The sequence below is a fragment of the Oryzias latipes genome, chromosome 3, assembly GCF_053564925.1.
Source record: "Oryzias latipes strain Hd-rR chromosome 3, Olatipes_Hd-rR_3.1".
NCBI lineage: Eukaryota > Metazoa > Chordata > Actinopteri > Beloniformes > Adrianichthyidae > Oryzias > Oryzias latipes.
In genome coordinates, this window is record NC_136239.1 from 37,109,565 (window position 1) to 37,130,406 (window position 20,842).

Genomic DNA, 20,842 nt, shown 5'->3' on the forward strand with positions numbered 1-20,842 from the left:
GAAAAAAATACAAACATAGCAAAGGGAGTGAGAAGAAGGAAAAGTCTTAAAGATTCTAACCCTCGTGGTCTAGAATAGGGGTGGGCAAATTATGGCCGGGGGACCATATGCGGTCCATTAAACAACAGTACTTATTCTTGCGCACCAAACTAGAATAAATGATATTGTTAATCCTAATTATAGATTAATTTTCCTTGTATATCAGGCGTCTACCCACACTTGGTTTAGGTGCAGAAAATTAGCCTGCATTCATTCATACAGCATTTCTTTTAAGTTTCCTCTTCTGTCAAACTTTACAACCCTTTGTGGCCCACAAGTGAAACAGTTTGCCCACTCCTGGTCTAGAGTCTAGACCAGATCAATAAAAAGAAATCTTTTTTTTTTTTCAGCGAATCATCATCCTCACCGTGTAATACGTCACTTGATTGACATGCAGAATGGCCAATTGAACATCCTCTGAGCGGTTGGGTTTGAAAACAAGAATAGTGAAATCCCTAACCCCCACAACTTTTTATATTCATGTTCCCGCTCTAATTAGTACACAATGAATTCTAATCTAATCTAATAAAGGTTTTTTCTCACTGACTTTAAACTCTCAGTTGTTTTTGATACATTTCAAACGTAAAATGTGAACTATGTTTTGTGTCTGTGCTTCAAATGCTCTCTTTCGGATAGAAATAACTTTAAAAAACTATATGTTGGTTTAAAGTGCCGCATCAATAGTTCGATTTCGGATGACGGCGTGAAAGAAATTTTCTTGCGCTTGTGTTATATAAAAAATGTCAATGATAGTGGGTTTTACGACTGTGTCATGCAAAAACAGTACAACATAAAAATATACAGATGGCGTTTGAAATATAAAGTTCAACCAATTCAGTTGCTTCGAGATCACTAGCAGCAACTTTGGGCAAGCTTTTCCTTCTAATGTAGACTTGTTCCGTCTTATTACATGATACTTTCACTTTCACAGATGGTCCCACATTTCACATGAGAACATATAGCAGTTTATTAGTTAAGAACAGTCATCAACCATCACCAATAAGGTCTTGTTGCCATGCTCATTAGTACCTATCTTGGTTGTAACAATTTCATCCTGGTGCATCACTTTTATTTATTTATTGAAGTTTTCTTTTACTTTTGCTTTGTGGCGATCATACAGCGAAGCCTCTCACACAGTTAATTGGCTGAGGTTTTACGCCAGATGCTCCTTTCCATCTCATCCAGACGTCAGCCTGCTGATTATGAACCGTGTTCACATCTGGCTGCTGAGGTCAGCAAACCTGCTGAGGTTCTGTTCATCAGGTGGAGTTGATGAGAAGCTGCTATGGGTAGGAGTGAAGTCCTGCAGTGCATTGAGACTTTGCTTACTTTAACTTTTCCTAATTTGTTTTTACTGAGGAGGAATGTGTTGCCTTTTTGCTCTTTAGTTTTATTGGACGTTTAGAACAATGGCATTTTCAATTTTTTTCTCCTGCTTTTACTTTTCTATTATAAATAAACAATCAAGACTTTATCTAATCATTAAAAAAATAATAAAATCTAAATATTCTAATAAATTTTAGCTCAGATTTTGTGAAACAAAAAATCCTTAAGCAACATTTTTTCATTTTGCCTAACCTCAACACTCGAAACGTTAAAAGGCAGTGAGAATGGTGGATGGTACATGGCATATTTACATAGCTCTTTTTTTTCAACCTACCTTAAAAGCCCAAGGCACTTTACACTCACAGTCTCATTCACTCATGCACACACACGTTCACACACTGACGGCTGCTCTGCTGCCAAACCTTAATCACAGGAGCAATGTGGGGTTGAGTGTCTAGCTAGCCCAAGGACACTACCACACATGGACAGGACCAAACCAGCCATCTTCAAATCAAAGGTCAACTTCTCCACCTTTGCTGCCCACACTAGAAATTTACATTTTTATTCCATTTAGATTGTTTATATTTTTGTTTTTATAATACATTTTGCACCAAATAATAATCTTGTAGACTATAACGGAAAGACTCTCTAGTGTTTGTTTTTACTTATTTTGTTTTGTACTATGGTGCAGGTAAATACTCGATTGTGATTGGCTGCAGGGTGCCCATTAAAAAATGATACATGACACCTATGAAAGAAGTTTTGGTCAAATAGCCTGAGTGTTTAATATTATTGCGCTGGCCCAAAGACCAATCGGTTATCGTAGCAACAAAAAATTTGGAACACGGGTTTATAAATGACTTTATTATTAATATTTTGAAAGGCATTGTTTGTTTGTTGATCTACATTTACTGAGTTAATGGTGGATATTTCTTCAATCACAGTGACCTATGAAACTACTTGTGGAACTTGTATCTTTGAAACTTTAGCTTCATCATCTTGATAAAGGCAAGCAGTAAGAGGGGAACTTTACCTTTAAACCACATGTGTCAAACTCGAGAGCATAAATGTTTAGAATTTCTTAAAATAAAAAAAATATTTAGTTGATTACATATTATTTATGCCTAGCTGCTGTTGTAATTATTCAATGTTTGCAGGTATGTGTGTATGCAAACAAAATGTTTTCATTCAATCATCATTTGGATGCAAGGCTGTGTGCAGCCTTTTTTTGTAAAATGTTTAATGTGTAATACATGTTCTTTGCAGCTCAGTTTTATGTATTTTTTCTTTATTCACTTGGACAGTTTGATCCGTCATTAATAGAGTTATGTGGGTTTTAATAAGCGGACAAAATTTAAAAGGACTTATGTTGGAGTGACAAGAAAATATATTCTATTCAAATTTTCTATGCAGCTGTAATTGTCACTTTAAAAAGTTATAATAAATAAATAATGAGTTATTTAACATTAAGCAATAGTTACATTTATTTTTCATTACATGTAGTTACATGTATAAGTTATATCTGGCCCTTTGAGGACAACCAATATGCTGATGTGGCCGTTGGTGAAAATGAGTTTGACACCCCTGCCCTAAACTGATGCTCTGTATCATGACTTTAAGCATAATTACCACTTCTATACACCAGTTGCAGCAGAGCGAGGTGGGTGCACGCTCCGTAGCCATTATCGTGACAAAGCGTCACAATGTGTAGTAAATAGTCTGCTTCATTAACTTACCAGAGTAAAGTGCTAAAAATGAATTTAATTTATATTTTTTTCCTAAGTGACCATGGTTTAAGTGTGATAATACCCTTTAGGGTGTTTAGTATCACAAATTAATGAACTTTGTGGAAGAAACTGTCCAACACAAAGTAGAGGACGGTTCACACCTCAGAATCGTCCATCAGTTTCTGATAATGGACACCTCATCGGCCATTATCCCCTACTTATTGGTGCAATATTCAGTACTTAAGCTGGAACTGATCTGAGGATTTTCTGACTGCTTTTTAATTGAACCAAACCGAGTATTGTCGGTGAGAGCTGTTTTAGTCTGAGGGAAATATTTAGTCTCGAATGTCAAATGAAATTGACATCTTCATCAGTTTTAAAGGAATCCGGCCGTGCATCTACACACGATGTTGACGGCATTAAAGTGGGTTGATTCCCATCTTTAAAAGAACTTATTGTTTCTGGGGATTTTCACACTTCTCACCCTGCGGTTTAGACAATAAGAAGATTAAACAAATACTTCAGATTCTTACTTCACACTTGTTTTCTTTCCTCCAGTGTTAATCCGTTGATCACTTTATCAGCTGAATTTCTATTGATAAAACAGATCCTACTGTGAATTAGAGGCAATGAAGTGAAGCAAAAGAAAAATTAACTAACTAAATTGACCTGAACTGCAGGTGAAATTAATACTATAGCTTCACAAGGAAAAGGATTAAATACTTAAAAAAAAGAAGCACAAACAAAAATTAATTCTGATCTGTAGAAAAGGCTCTCTGAAGTTAGACTGGGGAAATCATGCAGGCTTAATCCGGCAGGAACAAAATAAGTCGTTTAAAGAAACTCTGGGGGTGAGCACTGGCTCATGTTCTTTTGCTTATGCTTTTTGATTGACAAGAAAATGTAGTTGAATTGGGAACGTCACCAAAATGGAGCCTGTCGGAGTCAATTCATGATAATTAGCCAAAACAACACGGCGCAGTCTCTGCATTGGAAAACCTCTAATCACCTTGAGGCTGAATAAAACTGATTTTTTTTGCAGGAGTCAGGAGGGAAAACCATAAAAAAACAAATAAAAACAGTCAAAGAGCCTTACCTTCATGTTGCCTCAAGAAAAACAGAAATCTGTGGCCAGGATCTTCCTAACTCACATTTTCATCTTAGCTACTTAAGGACAATACAGAACAGGGTCACAAACAGAGAGCTTCCTACTGATCTTGTCTAACAGAAGATAATGGTCAGGCTCGCTTTCGTCTGCCTTAGTGTAACACAGGCTGTAACAGCACAGAGCAGCATTTACACCTGAATGAACCTGAATCATCTAATCCTCAGACAACACGTCGGAAGTTTTCAGAACAAAACAGTCCATTCGGACTTTAAAAGGTGTGGAGTCTGTGTCTGATTCAGTTTATTGAAGGATATATTTCTGTACGCCTTTAACAAACACTCCTTCCAAAAGTTCAATATGCTGTGAACAAAAAAACAAAAACGTTTTATGCACGTCCTCCTTTATTTAGTTGATAAAACGCCCACAGTTGATAATTTACCCTGTCGGCAGTGACTGCAGACTGGAGAACAGTTGCTTACTGGCCACAAACTTCCCTGAGGGAAAAGTGGGTTCATACATCATTTGGTGGACAAGTCCAGCCTAATACATTTGGCTCCTGTCAGTGGTTCTGCAGTTATGACATGTGGAATAATACAAGGGAAGGAGGCCTGCCGAATGAGTTGACATCTATGAGTGAAAAGCTGAAATGAGTTTCTGTGCAAGCTGTCCGGCGATACCTCAGAGACAAGCTTGCTGTCCACTTTTCCACACCGACTGACAGGAACCGACTGCTTGACACATCCACTGAACGCCCGCACTCCTTTGAATTACACAATTGCTAATATATTATATATATGTTGTCTTTTCAACAGTCAAACATTCAACAACTCATGCTTTGGTCACAACAGCCCTCATGGTTAGATACACCGTCAGCTGGTGAAAAATGAGCAAATCTGTATAGGGCATGCGGGTTGGCCGGACAAAATTTGGAGATCGTAGACTGCTTGGTGAGTCAATAGAAAGAAAATTTTCATGCAAACATTTTTTTTACTACAAGCATTCTGCGGGCGATAGGTTGTAGCAAACACTTACACAACAAACAGTGAGATCTAGACGTGTCGTACAGATTTAAAATTTTTTCAACCCCCTAAAACCCTGCGCCCTGCCCAATTGGCCCATTAGTGCTCCCGTCCTGATTGTTAGAAATTAGACCAACAGATTAGAGTTTGTGTGTTCTACGGGCTCTAATGTATCACTGCCATGACTACAGTACGGTGTAAGGGTACCCTACAACAGCATCATCCCTATGTCATAAGTGGGACTAACTTAATGTATCCTCACTAATACTACACCAAACACTTACCACACACACGACAATGGTACATTCCATTTCCATACGCCCCTTAAAGTCCCACTCCTTTTGATCTACTTTCAAAGCGTTGCCAGTGGTTTTTCAGTTATAATTATGCCGTTTTTAGCCAAAATCAAATCTTCTCGAACGAAGTTGCAGAGCTTCAGGAGTTCATCAAAAATTTACCTCTGAGTTGTTGGTGTGGAGTATCTATTTAACTCAGCTTTAACTCAGCTTTTAATTAGATCTCATATGTGGTATTTTTACTCTTATATTTGACATGCTATTTTATCACATATTTATTTGTTTAATGCCTTTTAGTCCTTTTATGTCTTAACTTATTCTAATTTATATTTTAGACTTTTTTATGCACTAACTCATCTTAGCTTATTTTATTTTAATTAATATTTTCATATTTTACCTGTTTTTATATTTCAACTTTCTTATTTTATTACTTCTACATTTTATACAGTTTACGAGTGTTTTCTCACCCTTGGCTGGGGTGTTAATGTTCGGACTCCAAGAGATTTCTGGCCATACTTGTCCTCTGGCATCTCTTGTTCCGGGTCCTCCGGGCTGCCGGGCCTGGTGTGCCCCTGTTGGGTGCACTGGGCCTGGGGGTGCTGGGGATGAGTTGTGCTTGTGCTGCATAGATGCTGTCACCCCGGCCAACAGGAGGACAGGGCGGACGGCGCCTTCCGGGTTCTGTCATTTCTCTTTTATTTGTGCATGTTTTTTTTGTGTATTTTACTATGAGGGGCTTATATAATTATTTTATTACATGTGTGGGGATTGCTTTTATTGTATTCTTGTTTGTTTTTTATGGAAAGCACCTTGAGCTGTCTGTTTGACATGAAAGGTGCATTATAAATAAAATTAATTTGAATTTGAATTTGGAGTAAGCCTGCCCCCTTCCCCATCATCCTTTTGTCAACACTCTCTCCTTCTATCTTAAAGCCCCTCACACCCCCCAACCTAACACCAGCGGTGCAACAGAGATGTCAGAGATGTGAAGCTATCCAGCTGTACAGTTTTAATCCAGATTCCAGCTCAGTCGGAAAAAAAATATGTTCACGGATCTATTTGTCTGCAAGTGGATGCATCAGAATGGAGCAGAGCAGGAAGCCTGTGGCCCACCATAGTCGCTTCTACGTCACGCTTACAAGCTTTTTCCAACAGCATTTTCTGTCTGCTCCTGATTTACAAATTTACAATGACTTGAATAGAGACATACTCAGAAAGGTTTTTTTATGCTTAATTTTCTGTATATATGTTCACCACCATCAAAAAGATGTCTTAAGAACATGTTAAAAAACCCCAATAAACAGATTTTTATTTAAGTGGGTCTTTGAGGGAACTGCAAGACTGCACTCCCTTAGAGATGTGGCTGCTCTTCCTCTAAAACCCTCCATAGACCCGGACAACCCAAAAACGTGTACGGGTCAACACTCATACAGAAGCACAACATTCTGTTAAGTCAAAACTGATCTAATCTGATGTACATCCTCTGTACTCCATAAGCTTGGGCTCCATGCACCCATTTCTACCCTGAAACCAACAGATTCCTTCCATTTCCTCCTCTGTCTTTCTACCATGCGTACTCAAATCAGCACTCATTATGCTGCAAGCTGGTGTGATGAGCGCTGGCAGGACTTTCATCTGAAAAACAGCTATAAATAACCAGTTGGTGGAACAAAAGAGAAGACAGTGGTAGGTGAAAGACAAAGAAGTAGTGGGGTGCAGAGAAAGAGAGAGAGGGGAAGTTTAAATAGCAGCATAAACATTGGTTTAGCTGAGTGCACTTTGTCAGAACAACATCAAAAACAAAGCGTGGACAAAACCAGGATGGACCTGAGCGCATCTATAGCTGCAGGCAAGAGGACAACAGGGATTTAATATGATGAGTAAAATCAAACACATTTGATATAGCCAAGAAATCCAGTGGAAATTTGAGCCTGATCAGAAGCCTTTTCATCTGGAAAGCTCCTTGGACCTGCTCTTTGTGACAGAAAACGTACACAACGGTGACATTTCCAAAGAATTTACCCCCAAAGTTCAAACGTCTCCAGTAAGAATAAATAGAATTCACAAAGAATCCTAAGAGGTGACCTAAGGTTAAAACTGTTAGCAACAGGCAAAAGGGCTTTTAAGAAGCTTAAGAGCTTAGAAAGCAGAGAAAATGAGAAATATTCTCTAAACATGGATAAACAGTGGGTCAATGAAATTTCTGCTGGGACAAACGCTGTTTGGTGTTTGGATGTTGTCATATATACATGCACTTCCCCCCCAAAAGACAAGAAACACCAAATAAATATTCATTTTTGCTGGTTGTATAAAAAACAGCAAAAAATTGGTTAAAAATTGTAAGGATAAGGCATATTTTAAAAGTAAATATTCAACCGTATGCATGAAGAGTTTTAAATATAAATAAACTGATGTATTGCCCTCCATGTGTCCTTTTTTATCCTGCAAAAGCTAACCTGTCCCTTCAGAGTCAAATCTCAGATTTTGGTGTTTCCATCAGTTCCAAACAAGGCTGCTTTTAAAGGTTTTTCCTTTGGGAAATCGGCGACGCCTTATTTGCCGTTTAAAAAAAAAAAAAAGTTGCAACCAAGGTACTTTTAACATTCATGGCACTAGATAGATAGTACTAGACTTTATAGTTGTTTTTAGCCGTTAGGGAGTAGGGAGAGAATTCGGACATAGCCTAAGTGTCCAACGTTGGTTCAAAGTAACATATACTCTCATTATTCTTGTACATTGCACATTTATGTCTCTAAATAGTAGCTACTTGTAGCCAGTGACGGTCACACAACAATTCGATCTGTTCACTGAAAATGAACGGTCGGAAATCTAGAAAATGTAAGCAAAGCAGAGAGTTTCAGGATTATTTCTAAAATCAAAGTGACACAAAAAAGTCTTTAGAGCACCTTGTGTCTCCAGCTAGTTGTAGACAGATGGTTGTGATAATTTTCCAAATTACCTGTATTTTTTAAACAAAAAAGGTAATAAATTAATCCAAACTATTATATATTATGATTGTTTTTTTTGTTTTTTTCCTTTCCAACTTTCTCCCATAGAAGCATCTTCTGGTGATGCTTTGAGCTCACATGGAGCTTCCCACCACCATTACCTCCCTTCATCCTCCGTTTTATTGACGTCAAGTGAAACCGTTTAAGAATCTTTACAATAATCCATAGTTCCAAACAGGAAGAGATATTTTGATTTACAGCTATGAAGACATCTGTAATGACAAGAAGAATCTTGCAGGATTAGAAGTGGGACAACAATCATCTCTATGTGAAGGTTATCCCCATCGTTTGAGCTTGAAAGCTTCCACCGTTGAGAAGATGATGGTGTGCCGAAGTTCAAAGGCGCCTATCAAACATCTTAGCGCACACGCAACACCACACACACAAAAGCCCGCTCGATCTCTAACTCTGCAATCAGCACACAAAGACAAGCGAAGCCCTGACCCTTCAGACATCTTATCTTCATCTCTGAGGACAAATCATCCTCGCGGGTCCTTTAGCAAGCACAAACAGCCTAGCACTCGTGTCCCAGCACACACTGCAAGGCCTTTTTAAAGGACACTCTTATCGCCTGCATCATCCCAGTCAACGATTCCTCATCTTCATTACTCTGCAGGGTCATTAATTCACACTGTTCACTGTGAATAATTGGACAAGTCTTTTTTTCCCCTAAAAAATAAAAAAAAAGGATATCATGACCATCAAGATGGCTGAAACCAGTTTAATTTATAGCTAATCTTTGTATCAGCTAATAAAAATTTGATTTATTAACGAGCAGATTTAATTAAGTATGACAATAGTCTGAATATATTGGAAGGGTGAGGTATTATGGGGATGTCAACGTTGTAAAAATAGTTGGTCAAATATTCATCCTGCTTCAGAACTGACTGTGCGGTTCAGGCTCACAGTGGGGTTGGAGTTTGTCACATGAGTCGTGGGGGGTACAGCCGGGATGGGTCCGAACCACACAGGTACAAACCAGCATGAGTGCTTTTAATCACAGAACTCACCACTAAAGAGAAGATCCCGGTTTGTTCTCACTTTCTATATAGATTTTGTGGTGCTGAGAGCAAACCCAAGCAGACACACACACACACACAAAGGCACCGGGTGGGATTCGAACAGCACACCTTCTCGCTGCGAGGTGATGGAGCTCGCCAGCAGACAATTATGCAGCTGAATGTTAAAAACGTCCAGCCAAAAACAAGACCCTGCAAACAAGGTTCAATATCCTCACCCTGACGCGTCACCTCACATTCAGATATTGATACAGTGAATGCTTCAGTATGACAAACAGGAGCTGAAATTCTTCATTTAAGTCATTTCCAACAGATTTAATTAATGAATTCAACCTACTTTGAGAGTTTTCCAAAAATGGAAGAAAAAAAACTTTCTAATTTTGAAAGCTAAAAAATGTGCCAAAGCTGTCTAAGCCTGCTCCTGCTGTTATTAGACTTGAGTTTGTCCCGTTTCCTTTCAGTTAAAATGGTACAGATAATCTCATCGAATTATAGATTGTTATACATTAGTTAAGTAGGAATTCAGAGGAGCTCTACTTATTTGCATTCGTAAATAAGTAATTAATTAAACAATGTAAATAATTCCTGCTGCATACATTCTCTGTCACTGTAAAAATGTCATACAATGCAGCTGGTTGCCGCAGGGAGCTGCTCTAATCGGGTCTACTATAAAAAAGATCTGAACAAACATGCTTTTACTGAACTTAATCCTAAGAAGCAATTCTAACGCAGCATCGAAGGTCTGATTGGTTTTCAGATCAAAAGAAATTGGAGGAAAAAATTAAGCGCTTTACAGTCACAGACCCAGTCACCCATGCACACACGCATTCACACACTGGTGGCGGCTCCGCTGCCGAACACTGGCGCCAACCTCCCACCAGAGGCAAGGTGGGGTTCAGTGTCTTGCCCAAGGATACTTCGACACATGGGCGTGCAACCTGCAACCTTACAAACGCCCTACCCGCTGCACCACGGCCGTGGTTTAGATATAAAGGTAGTTCATATCTAAAACCTACACACATTCTAAAAAACGTATACCCTGGTCTGGGTGAATACTTTTGGTCAAAAAAGCTAAATTTGTTCTATTTTACTTGGGAGTCTTAAACACCAGATGGTAACTGGAACAACAAAAACGTTAAACATAGGTTTATTCAACATTTACATATTAGTTAATGAAAGAAATTGTTTTGTTTGTTGATACACATTTAATAATCTGAGTTAGTGGTGAGGTGTCTATTTAATTCCGAAGTCTGGGGTTTGGTGTCTGACAGTTCACACCTTTGCAACGTCCAATAATTTCTGATAATGTACACCTTTTCGGGCATCATACTTTATCCGTCCAGCTAATTTTTCTCTTGTCCTACCTGCCACTTATGTTCCGAAGGATTGCAAGAGCGTCAGGGAAGCCGTCCAGGTTATAGTCCCCGATGTGGAGGACCAGGGGTTGACTCGGTTTTCCTGGCACAAAGCCCCACAGGGTGTCCTTTTGCTTGAAGTCTGATAGGACTGGTAGCCACTGTAAAAACAAAAGAGAACTTAAGTGTCTGAAACGGCCTACGTGGTCATTACCAGTCTCCAGACACAAGTGTAGCTTAAAACCAACTAAACCGCAGCAATTGGTAATGAGATGCTTGTTAGTGATTGTGTTGCTAATTAGGATGATTAATGAAACCCCTTAAACCCCAGTTTTCCAGCTTTTACTCACCAATGATGCCTTAACTTTAGTTCTGATATTAAATATCAAATTCTTAACAATTTAAAAATGTGTCTTGAGCATTTTAATGCTATTGCCAAATTGAAGTATTGTTCAAAGGATCAACTCACACACAACAATCAATGATTTCTAATCTTTTAATGCACATTCAGAAAACGAGGAGAGTATAGCATCTGCAGGCCATGTGTGGAAGGCCAGCTCATTTGCTTCCACATGCAGCTGCACTGTAGTGTAACTTTAAAGAGCTCTTGTCGGGTTGCTCTGACTACTGATCACCTCGATCAGGTGTGTTCTGTCAATAGGAATCTGCAAGCGCAGTGACGGTTGGAAAACGAGCAGGACTTGGCTGAAGATTTATGCAAGGGATAATGGCTAATGAAGCGTGCATTATCAGAAATTAACTGGACTGTCCGATGAAAAGCGAAGGACGGTTGCTTTTCGCAAAGTGCGTTAAATCTGATAATGCACACTTCAAAGCCCATTAACCAGATTATTCCATGATCACTTACAAAAGAAATAAATATTCAGTCAGTTTTTAGTACTTTATTCTCATTAATTGTTTAGTTTAGATTCCTTTTTTTTTTACAAATTTGTTAGGTGGTGCGGCGCAATGTAATGTTACAATGACAAAGCACTGCTTTGGCACCAACCTCGACTGCAGCGGCAAAGGAAAACGATATATATGCTAGTCATCGCGATGTGTTAAATAAAGCATCAGTTCAGAGAGAAAGTTCACCTCAGATGATGAAGCTAAAGTTTTGTTTAAAGAAGCTATCGAAGTGATATAGAACATTGAAGCTATGTGACCGGAACTTCTTTTTTAGGTGTGCACAATCACTGTGCACTATCACTCTGCATTATCACTTTTTAATCCACACCTAGCAGCCAATCAGAATCGAGTATTCAGCCAGACCATGGTATTAGCAAAAAGAACCAACAACAACCAATGAACAAACTTCAAGGATTTCTCTGTGCAGTCGCCTCACCTAATCAAAAAAAAGAAATGAGGTAATTTGTTTCTATAAAACGAGACCCAAATCTTCTACTTCTGATAAATTGAAAAAAAGTGTACCAGTAAAAAACATGATTTAACTTCAAGGTAAAATTACACAGCAAACAATAATTTATTCTTTTCAAATTCATTTCAACCACCCCGGCTTAAATCTCACACCAAGAGCAGCTCACCCAGAGATGCTTTTTAAAATTTATTTTCAAAGACTAATTTGCAAAAAATTATTGTGCAAGGTCCAATATTTTTGTCCCAGCAAGCAAGAGACAGAAATTTGATGGTCTGATCAGAACACACTTTTGTAGCAAATGATGTTACAGCCACAAAACTGAGCTGGTTGATGAAAACAACTGATGGTTAAAAGTTTAGCTTCTTCTCTTTCATCCACAAGAACTATGGTGAGGGTTTATTAGGTATTTTTACACTAATCCATCATGACTGCTATGAGACCTAATGATTATGAATAAATTTGACACTGTCCTTTTGCGAAAAAATAGGTTTTTTTTTTTACCAACTTAATTTATGAAAGGAGTAAACCAACAATGGTGCATCCTTCAATGACTAAATTGTTAGAATATGAAGGGAAACAGGTTTTCATAATTGCACTAAAGTGGTGGTTAAAAACATTAGTGTGTGTATTTGTTGCTCCTAAAGAGGCATAGAGCCAGATGCTGCAGGTTTTAATGATTCATGAATGTTAAACAGCGAGAGCAGGTGCAGGAGAGTCACCAGAGACAGACTCACCAAACAGCCGCTAACAGCTCTTAATACAACCTGCACGTCTGATAAAAACAGACCGCTGCCAGGACACAAGTCCTGATGTCAACTCTGCCCGTTTTCCCAAATGCATGTGTGTGAGCTGCAGTGACAGGACCCTCGTTCCAGCGGTTGCACACTCCAGTGCCTGGAGGAATGGCAGGTGGACCAATGCATCTGGTCATCAATGGTCATCATGCAAAGATTTTGTGTCTATGCCAATGATTTCAAATAGGATTAGATTCAACAAAGATTTTAACCAAGAGCTTTGAAATGTTATTGCATAATAATAATAATAATAATAATAATAATAATAATAATAATAATAATAATAATGGATTGGATTTATCTGCGCTTTTCCAGATGCTCAAAGCTGGCACATATGTTTGCTTGGAAACATAAGTGAAAGGAAAGAAATAAAGTTAGGAAGGCGTTAGGCTAGGCTCTAAACATATAAAGAAACACTTTCTCCTTTTAAAAATGTATATACATTTCTTTGAAATCAATCTTTATTTTTTCCCCCAACATTTTTATTTATTTAATTGTTAACACAGCACAGTTTCTCTTCTGAGTAAGGCTCGGTATTTGTCAAAACACTTAACTTTTCTCATTTAGTTTGGCAAGTTTACAATTGGATTTCATTTACAATTCAATACAATTTGATGGAACATTGATTTATTTTTCAAACTTCCATTCCAAAACAATTTTTTTTTTTAATTTTTAAAAACAGAATTTACCAAAGTAGGGATTAAATATTAGATAGATATTAGATAGATAGTACTGCAATTCGTCATTGTCATTAGTACAACAAAGATTAAACGGTGGGGGATGAGGGTTTTCACTAGGGGTATAGCGATTCATTTTAACCACGATACGATTCCATTCAATATTTGTGGTTGCCGATTGGATTCACTTTCTATTTGGTTCATTTAGAACGATCTAATTTTATCCGAGTCACTGACCTAAAATGGACCCAGGACATTTTTAGCCAAAACCTAAACCAGAGTGACTCAGATATAAATACCTGGATACCGAACAGTGCAGGAAAGGTTTTTCAGATTCTTTGTATTTCTTGCAAGATAATCAAGTGCAAATTAAATATGTTTACAAACAAACAATAAACAAGAATTCATGTCAAATCCATTCCCATTTTAGTTTCACAAAGTTCAACCCGCTGTTGTTTTTTTTGTACTGGCACTTGGTCATTTTTAAGCTATAGTATAATAGACCTACCGTGTCTCAATCCAAATGGCATCTTCCAATATCAATTTATCTCATTTTGAAACCTTTTTTTATGGGTTTAGGTCAATTCATTTCTTCGATTCTGCCTCAGACAGATCAATCTGGTTGGATCGTAAAGACAGTAATCGACTAAGTTTGAGCTGATCAGACTGGACAAATACATTTTCAAAACCCAGCCCCGCCTTTTAAGGTATATTTAAATCCTATAATTGCAGTTATCTGTTTAGTTTTTACTTGAAGGTGCTCAGTGGCTTCGTCCTAGACAGACAGTGACTGAAGAATCCAGACGCGGGCCAAACATTTTTTTTCCGCCTGGTTCTGAGTAATATTGAACTTGGAGCTTTAAAGCAGCCAGACTCTCATTAAGCAACCGTTGAGTGATGTTGAGATGCCTTTTAAGAAGCTGAGTGCATGCCAGATGGGCATAAAGCCTGGCAATGATTACTGCCATTCAGAGGAGATGGAAGCATTGGAGATGAGCACATTGCAGCCGTGCAGAGAGAGAGAGAGAGAGAGAGAGAGAGACTTAGGAGGGAGCTGCCAGTTCATTTGCAGGCAGTGGACAAGACGGCCACAGATACACGCACCTACATGCTGTTGAGGCTATTAAAGATTAAAATTTAAAAGAAAATAGAGTTGGAAATGGTTTTTCTTATGTCAACTCAAGCAACAAGATTGCAAAACATGGAGGGAGACAGAAAAGAGAGAAAAATGATGAATGGCGATGAAATCGTGACACTGCTGCGGGTCCTGATCTAAACTGACATCTCATTATAGGGCCACTTCCTCTCAATAACAGACATGTTTTAATGATCCACACTTCATCTAGTTTCAATTTCAAAGCCACGAGCTGCAAAAGCTTTACACAAAAATAATTGGTTCAGTTAAGAAAACGCTGGTTTGAATTTGGTCAATTTGATCAAAACTTTCGTTGACACTCCAAATATTGGTTCTTGTAGGAGCCGTCACTGGGATGGAGCGTTTTCCTTATGCCTGAAGTCCACGATGCAAATGAATTCACAGGTGAACTCTTCACTGTGAAGTCTTCTGGTCTCCACGTGGCTCTGATATGACATCCTCCCTCAGGGTAAAGTGAGGCCTCTGCTGGCCCCCAGCCTTATCAGCAGAGCACTGTGCTGGTGTCGGCCCCGAGGCAATCAGTGCACTGTCTGCAGCTTCTTTTCTAACACTGATTAGAGGAGGGAGAGCACACCAGAGAATACCAACTGCCTCCAGTCAATGCTGAAGGAGTGGGAGCTGAGCATCCATCAAGCATCGAGGTGAAGAGATTCACTGAACGTGCAACACCTGTTGACTGACTGAGGAGATTGCTTTTTTACTCAGCTAATAACCGTGTCTGTTATTTCATAACAATGAATCTAAATGGCTTCATATATATTTATGTTTCTTAATGAAACCGCAATCCGGCTTTTGACCTTTTGAATCTGCAGTAATAAGCAAAAGTTTCACACAGTAACAGGTGCTAAAATGTTTTCAAACGTTTCCTGAGCTTCCTAATGCCCACACTAGTGCAGCAGATAACTGCAGATTTCATAAGAATCCTTCACTTAGGTATGCAAGCATGAAATTTTCCAAATATATGCTAAAAAGTCCACTCTTTTCAAAAATACCGCTGGCCACGCAAAAATCCAAGATGGCGACCATGAAATTCAAGATGGCGTTCCGATGTTTTTGTTTTTTTGGAATATCATTAAAACTATTTGTTTTAGACCCTATAAATGAGTGAAACCTGAATATAAAGTTGGGTATTGCGGACATTTTGATGCATAAATCGGGTCTATAGCTCTATTGGTTCTCGAGATACTGTCTATTGATATTCTTTAAAATTGACGTGTGTGACAAACGACGTGCGTTACATCTCCAGAAGTAGTAATTTTCTGATATAAAAATAAACGATATTGATAGTAAGCCTAAACAAGAATGATTTGATCAATTGTCATACCAACAGCATGTTATTTTGCTAGTAAATTGCCCTGAAATCAATTGTGAATTTGTGTTTATGCAGAGGTTATGCTAGCTGTTGACTATCCTTCGAAAACAATAGCGAATCACATCTACAGATGTTTTATATGCTCAACGATTGTAGAATCACAATTCACATTTACATGTGCACAGTGCTGTGCATGGGAGGCAAGCATTGTAGCACTTGCATCGACCAGTACAACCAGCCTTCCCAGTGCAGCCACATTTCATGAGTTGTTAGCAGCTCTTGAAGATCGGGTCCTTGGTTGTCCAGAAGATCTGCCATTCTGAACCAACCTTCTTCCATCCCCACTCTGAGGGGTCCTCTGTCACTAGCTGGCACTGGGTTGCCTGGCCCCACACACAACCAGCTTGGTATGCAGCACGCCTTGTGTGTTGGAGCAAAGCTGCACTGGTGGGAGGGATGGCTTCATACGACCTTTGTTTTCGGGCAAACAATTCAAGCCTGGCATCATCTACAGATTCAGCAGAGCTAGACCTGTCATACATCATGACAAACTTCTCCAAGATTTGCAGGTCACCATCATTCACACAAACAGGGTATTGACTGAGCTTTGAGAATACAGGTGATACTTCTGGGTAGATGTTCCATGTCTGCCAAGCAGTTACTTTGCCCTTGCCACGGAACGCAGACACAGTATCACAACCTGTGAAAGCATGAAAGAATGACATGCCTGTGGACTTCTCTTGACCCAAAAATTGGCAGAGGTCATGGACACTGATCCATCTCAGGTTCTGACCTTGTCCAAATGCCACCCACAGCTCTACCAAACCCAAGCTTCGGAGAATGGGGAAGGTGCTGATTGCAATGACTACGATGTCTGTGTCATTTGCTTTAACCATAACAGTCTTGCTACCTTGTAAGACTGCATATTTGGCATGCACAAATATGCGGCTATCAGCTTCCTCGTGAGAGCACTTGTCAAGTCCTTCAAGGGGAATTTCATTTGTGCTCAAAACAGAAGGTCCAGTTGTGACAATCACCGGATTGTCTGCCGACAATTGTGCCACCCTGCTTGCAAGGAACTCAAACAACTCGGTTTTGTTCTGGTTATGATTTAGGAAATTGCTCCAACAAGATGGAAGACTTTTGTTGCCTGTGACCTTTTCTCCCATGACCACGTTTGGGCCGAGTCTCAGCTTTCAGACTGGATTGTTTGTACACGTCAAAGACAAGATGAACTGTCTTGTACTTTGATGCATACCTGGAAATGGCTGGCACGAAGTCCAGGGTTGCATAAGCCTTTATTTTACTTATTCTTACCGTCATAATTCAATGATAAATGTGAAAACAGAAGGACCTGGTAAGTTTTTCAACAACAAAATTAATTTAATGTTATATATGATCTTTCACACCTTTGTAAAAGACGTTTTATTACTACGATTTGTAGTCAAGCGTGCTCTGTCGCGATTTTGTGAAAATGCTGACATATCATATCTTGAGAACCATAATAGCTACAGCCATAAAAATGGTACCAAAATGTCCGCAATGCCCACATTTATAGTCATGTTTCACTTATATATAGGGTCTAAAGTCAATAGTTTTGATGGTATTTCAGAAAAAACAAAAATTCTGGACGCAATCTTGAATTTTTTGGCCGCCATCTTGGAAATCTGTGAGGCCAGCGGTATTTTTGAAAAGACTGGATATTTTAGCACATATATGGAAAATTTCATGCTTGCATACCTAAGTGAAGTATTTTTTCACTTGTCTGCTGCACTACACTGCAAACTCAGATTTCAAATCTTGTGTTTAGACATTTAAGATATCCTACCAGGTTTTCATTTGAACTTTACTTTGCTCTACACCTTTCCAAGCTTTTCAAAAAATCCTCGCAGTCGAGATTTTTTAATCTCATTAAGAGCTATGTTCTAGAAATAAAGAAATTTTCATTAAAATTTGTCAAAATCCCCCTTGACGATAAAAAACACTTGATTTAAGACTAAAAAAAAACTAATTACGCTGTAATCTTTGGTTCAATTTTTAAGAACGTAATTTTTGACAAGTTAGACTGACATGTCTTGCCATTGTTATGGAAACAAACACTTTGATTTATGTTCTAAGACAAAGTGCTAGTTTTAGATTTTATGAGGATTTCTTAAAATGGGCCAACTTGTACTCAGATCACATTCTCATTTTGTTCACATTGTGTTCTAAAATAAATCATTTTCACTTATTACATTCGTTTTTTAGCCAATTAATTTGCTAAAAATCAGCAAACAAAATACTTATTGGGCTGTATAACATTCATTTTGAAGTATTTTTCCCTCATTGAATGCTTGTGTGAAACCTCCATGCCTCTAAATTTTTAAAACCTCTTATAATATTTCTTGTTAAGGAAAAATGACTTGATGCATAGACAGATCATTTTATTACTGATTTTCTTTCTGATTAGTGTGGTTTTCGTACTTTTATTTTAGGGTTTTTTAACTCATGAAAAATAATTCCTGAATGAATTCTTCTATTCCAAATTTTAGCCAAAATGAATAAAAAAAACAAAACAAGTGAGGAAACCTTTTAAAAGTCTCCAGTGTGATCAATCTTTTTTAAGCTGCAACCAATCCTAAATGCCTTCCACAGCCTTTAGCCCCTTTCGATGGCTGTAGATACCTTGGCGTTTCGTTTAGAAAAGACAACGTCAAACAATTGTTCTTAAATATGAATAATCAGTTTTCTTCATGTCATCCCACCCCAACAGAGAGCTCCAAATTACTCATTACTGACTTTCCCTGGGTCAAAGGTCAACATATTAACCTGAAATTGAGTGTTGCCGTGTGCAGGAGAGTGTGTCTTTAAGCATGTTTGGCAGAATGTGTAAATGTGATAATGGCGAGATCCCAACGACCCGGGTAATGAAGATGAAGACGGTGATGGGATTTGTACTTGTGGGGTGAGGTGATACCTTTAATGGCAGTGACAGAGAATCCTGCATACAAATGGCTTTTTATCTCCCTGCATGGAAACACAGACAACAGACTGCTTATAACACGGGGCTCTACGAGCAAACACGTGTGCATTTGCATGAGCATTACCTAACCAAATGTGATGAAAATCAAAAGGGGGCAAAAAACAGACCCAAAAAAAGGACAGCTACTAAAGAGAGAGAGAAAAAAAGGGTACAGCATGTTCGCAGACACCCGTAGATTCAACGTGGCGGAAGGGGCTCCCGCTTCATTAGGCCAAGAAATTAAAATGTGGGGAGCCTGCAGTGGGAGTGGGTGGTGGAGATGTGAGGCAGTTCTGTAACATCAATATTAAAACATGGCTGTCCTAATCTAAAAGAGTAACACAAATAAAACAGAATTTATAAAGATAATGGGTTTAAACCCGCAGCAATAAAAACATTGCAAAGTTATCACAATAAATCAGGCAATTAAGCATAAAGCTGGTAATGAGAAACACACTGCAGAAGTACAAACAGAAACAACAAAACGACATATTAATATTTTAGGACAAATGCTAAACTAAGTATAGATGCAATTTATTGAAAGAAAAACCTACAGCCTGTAACTCAAGAATCTGTAGAACCACTTTTCAACTACAACCATTGACTGTATATGAGAACCGGACTGAGAGACCCTTTATGGTCCAAACAGGAAGTACCTGCTGGATCCAAAAAGGCAAAATCCCATTGACTTCTACTCAGAATTGCCATTCTTGGTCTGGTACGTTTTTTAACATGTTCTTGATAATCCTAATTTTTTTCACGATATATTGTTCTACAGTTAATCAAGTTCTATACTGGCCAATCAGATGCCTCAATAAAAGTAGGTGGTCTCACATCTCACGTTTGAAGAAATTGACAGATTCTCCCAACCCCAATTTCAAGTTGTAGGGGAGTGGATTTGCAACAAGCTCACTCCTGATTGGTGAGAATGCTTGCCAAAGACATGATGACTCAAACTAACTCGGACCAATCAACTGTAGGTTCCAACATGGTAAAAAAAAATGGCAACTGAATTGACTTCGTTTCGTCGCCGGCGGACATAAGCCATTTTCTATGAGTGATGTCACACTCACTCAGTCTAGTTCTCATATACAGTGAATGGGAACTACACCTTTTAATTTCAGTTGTTTTTAATGAACTGAATGCTCATTGTTCCTAAAGCCCAGTGTGGGCTTCAGGCTGATCATTTTGTTCCTGAGTTTGGGATCATCTCCTATGTGACCCAGTTTAGCTGAGCTTCATCTGCAAGACAGATGATCTCAAATATGACTCTAGAATAATGCAGAGGAGTTCTGCTGGGTAACTACAGGAGGCTCAGGTCCTGCGGCTGCAAATCATCTGTAAATATTAACCTAACACTCCCACAAAACATAGGAAGCATTTACTGATGTTTGCCTTTTAACAAAGAAATGTGTGAATAAATTCTACTTACACTCTTCAAGGCTTTTTTTTTAATTGTAACTTTAAATTTATAACTTCATTTTATAATAATAAACTTAACTTAATCTTATATAGAGAAAATAAAGTCCTAATATTGATGTAGCAAAAAGATGTTTGGATTAATGCAAAGGTTGCAAAATCAACTGCACAGAATCTAGCCTTGAAAATAATTAGTTTGCTTTAATAA

General features: G+C 38.4%; 1 protein-coding gene across 2 annotated transcripts in view; it reads right to left on the reverse strand.

Moving 5' to 3' along the window:
- Positions 1–20,842, reverse strand: part of itfg1 (integrin alpha FG-GAP repeat containing 1) — a 159,142-nt gene that overhangs the window by 93,849 nt on the left and 44,451 nt on the right. For both annotated transcript variants that reach the window (XM_023953696.2, XM_078944681.1), the window contains exon 10: positions 10,907–11,058. In XM_023953696.2, coding sequence (XP_023809464.1) covers positions 10,907–11,058 — 152 coding nt within the window. The remainder of the gene's footprint in view (positions 1–10,906; positions 11,059–20,842) is intronic.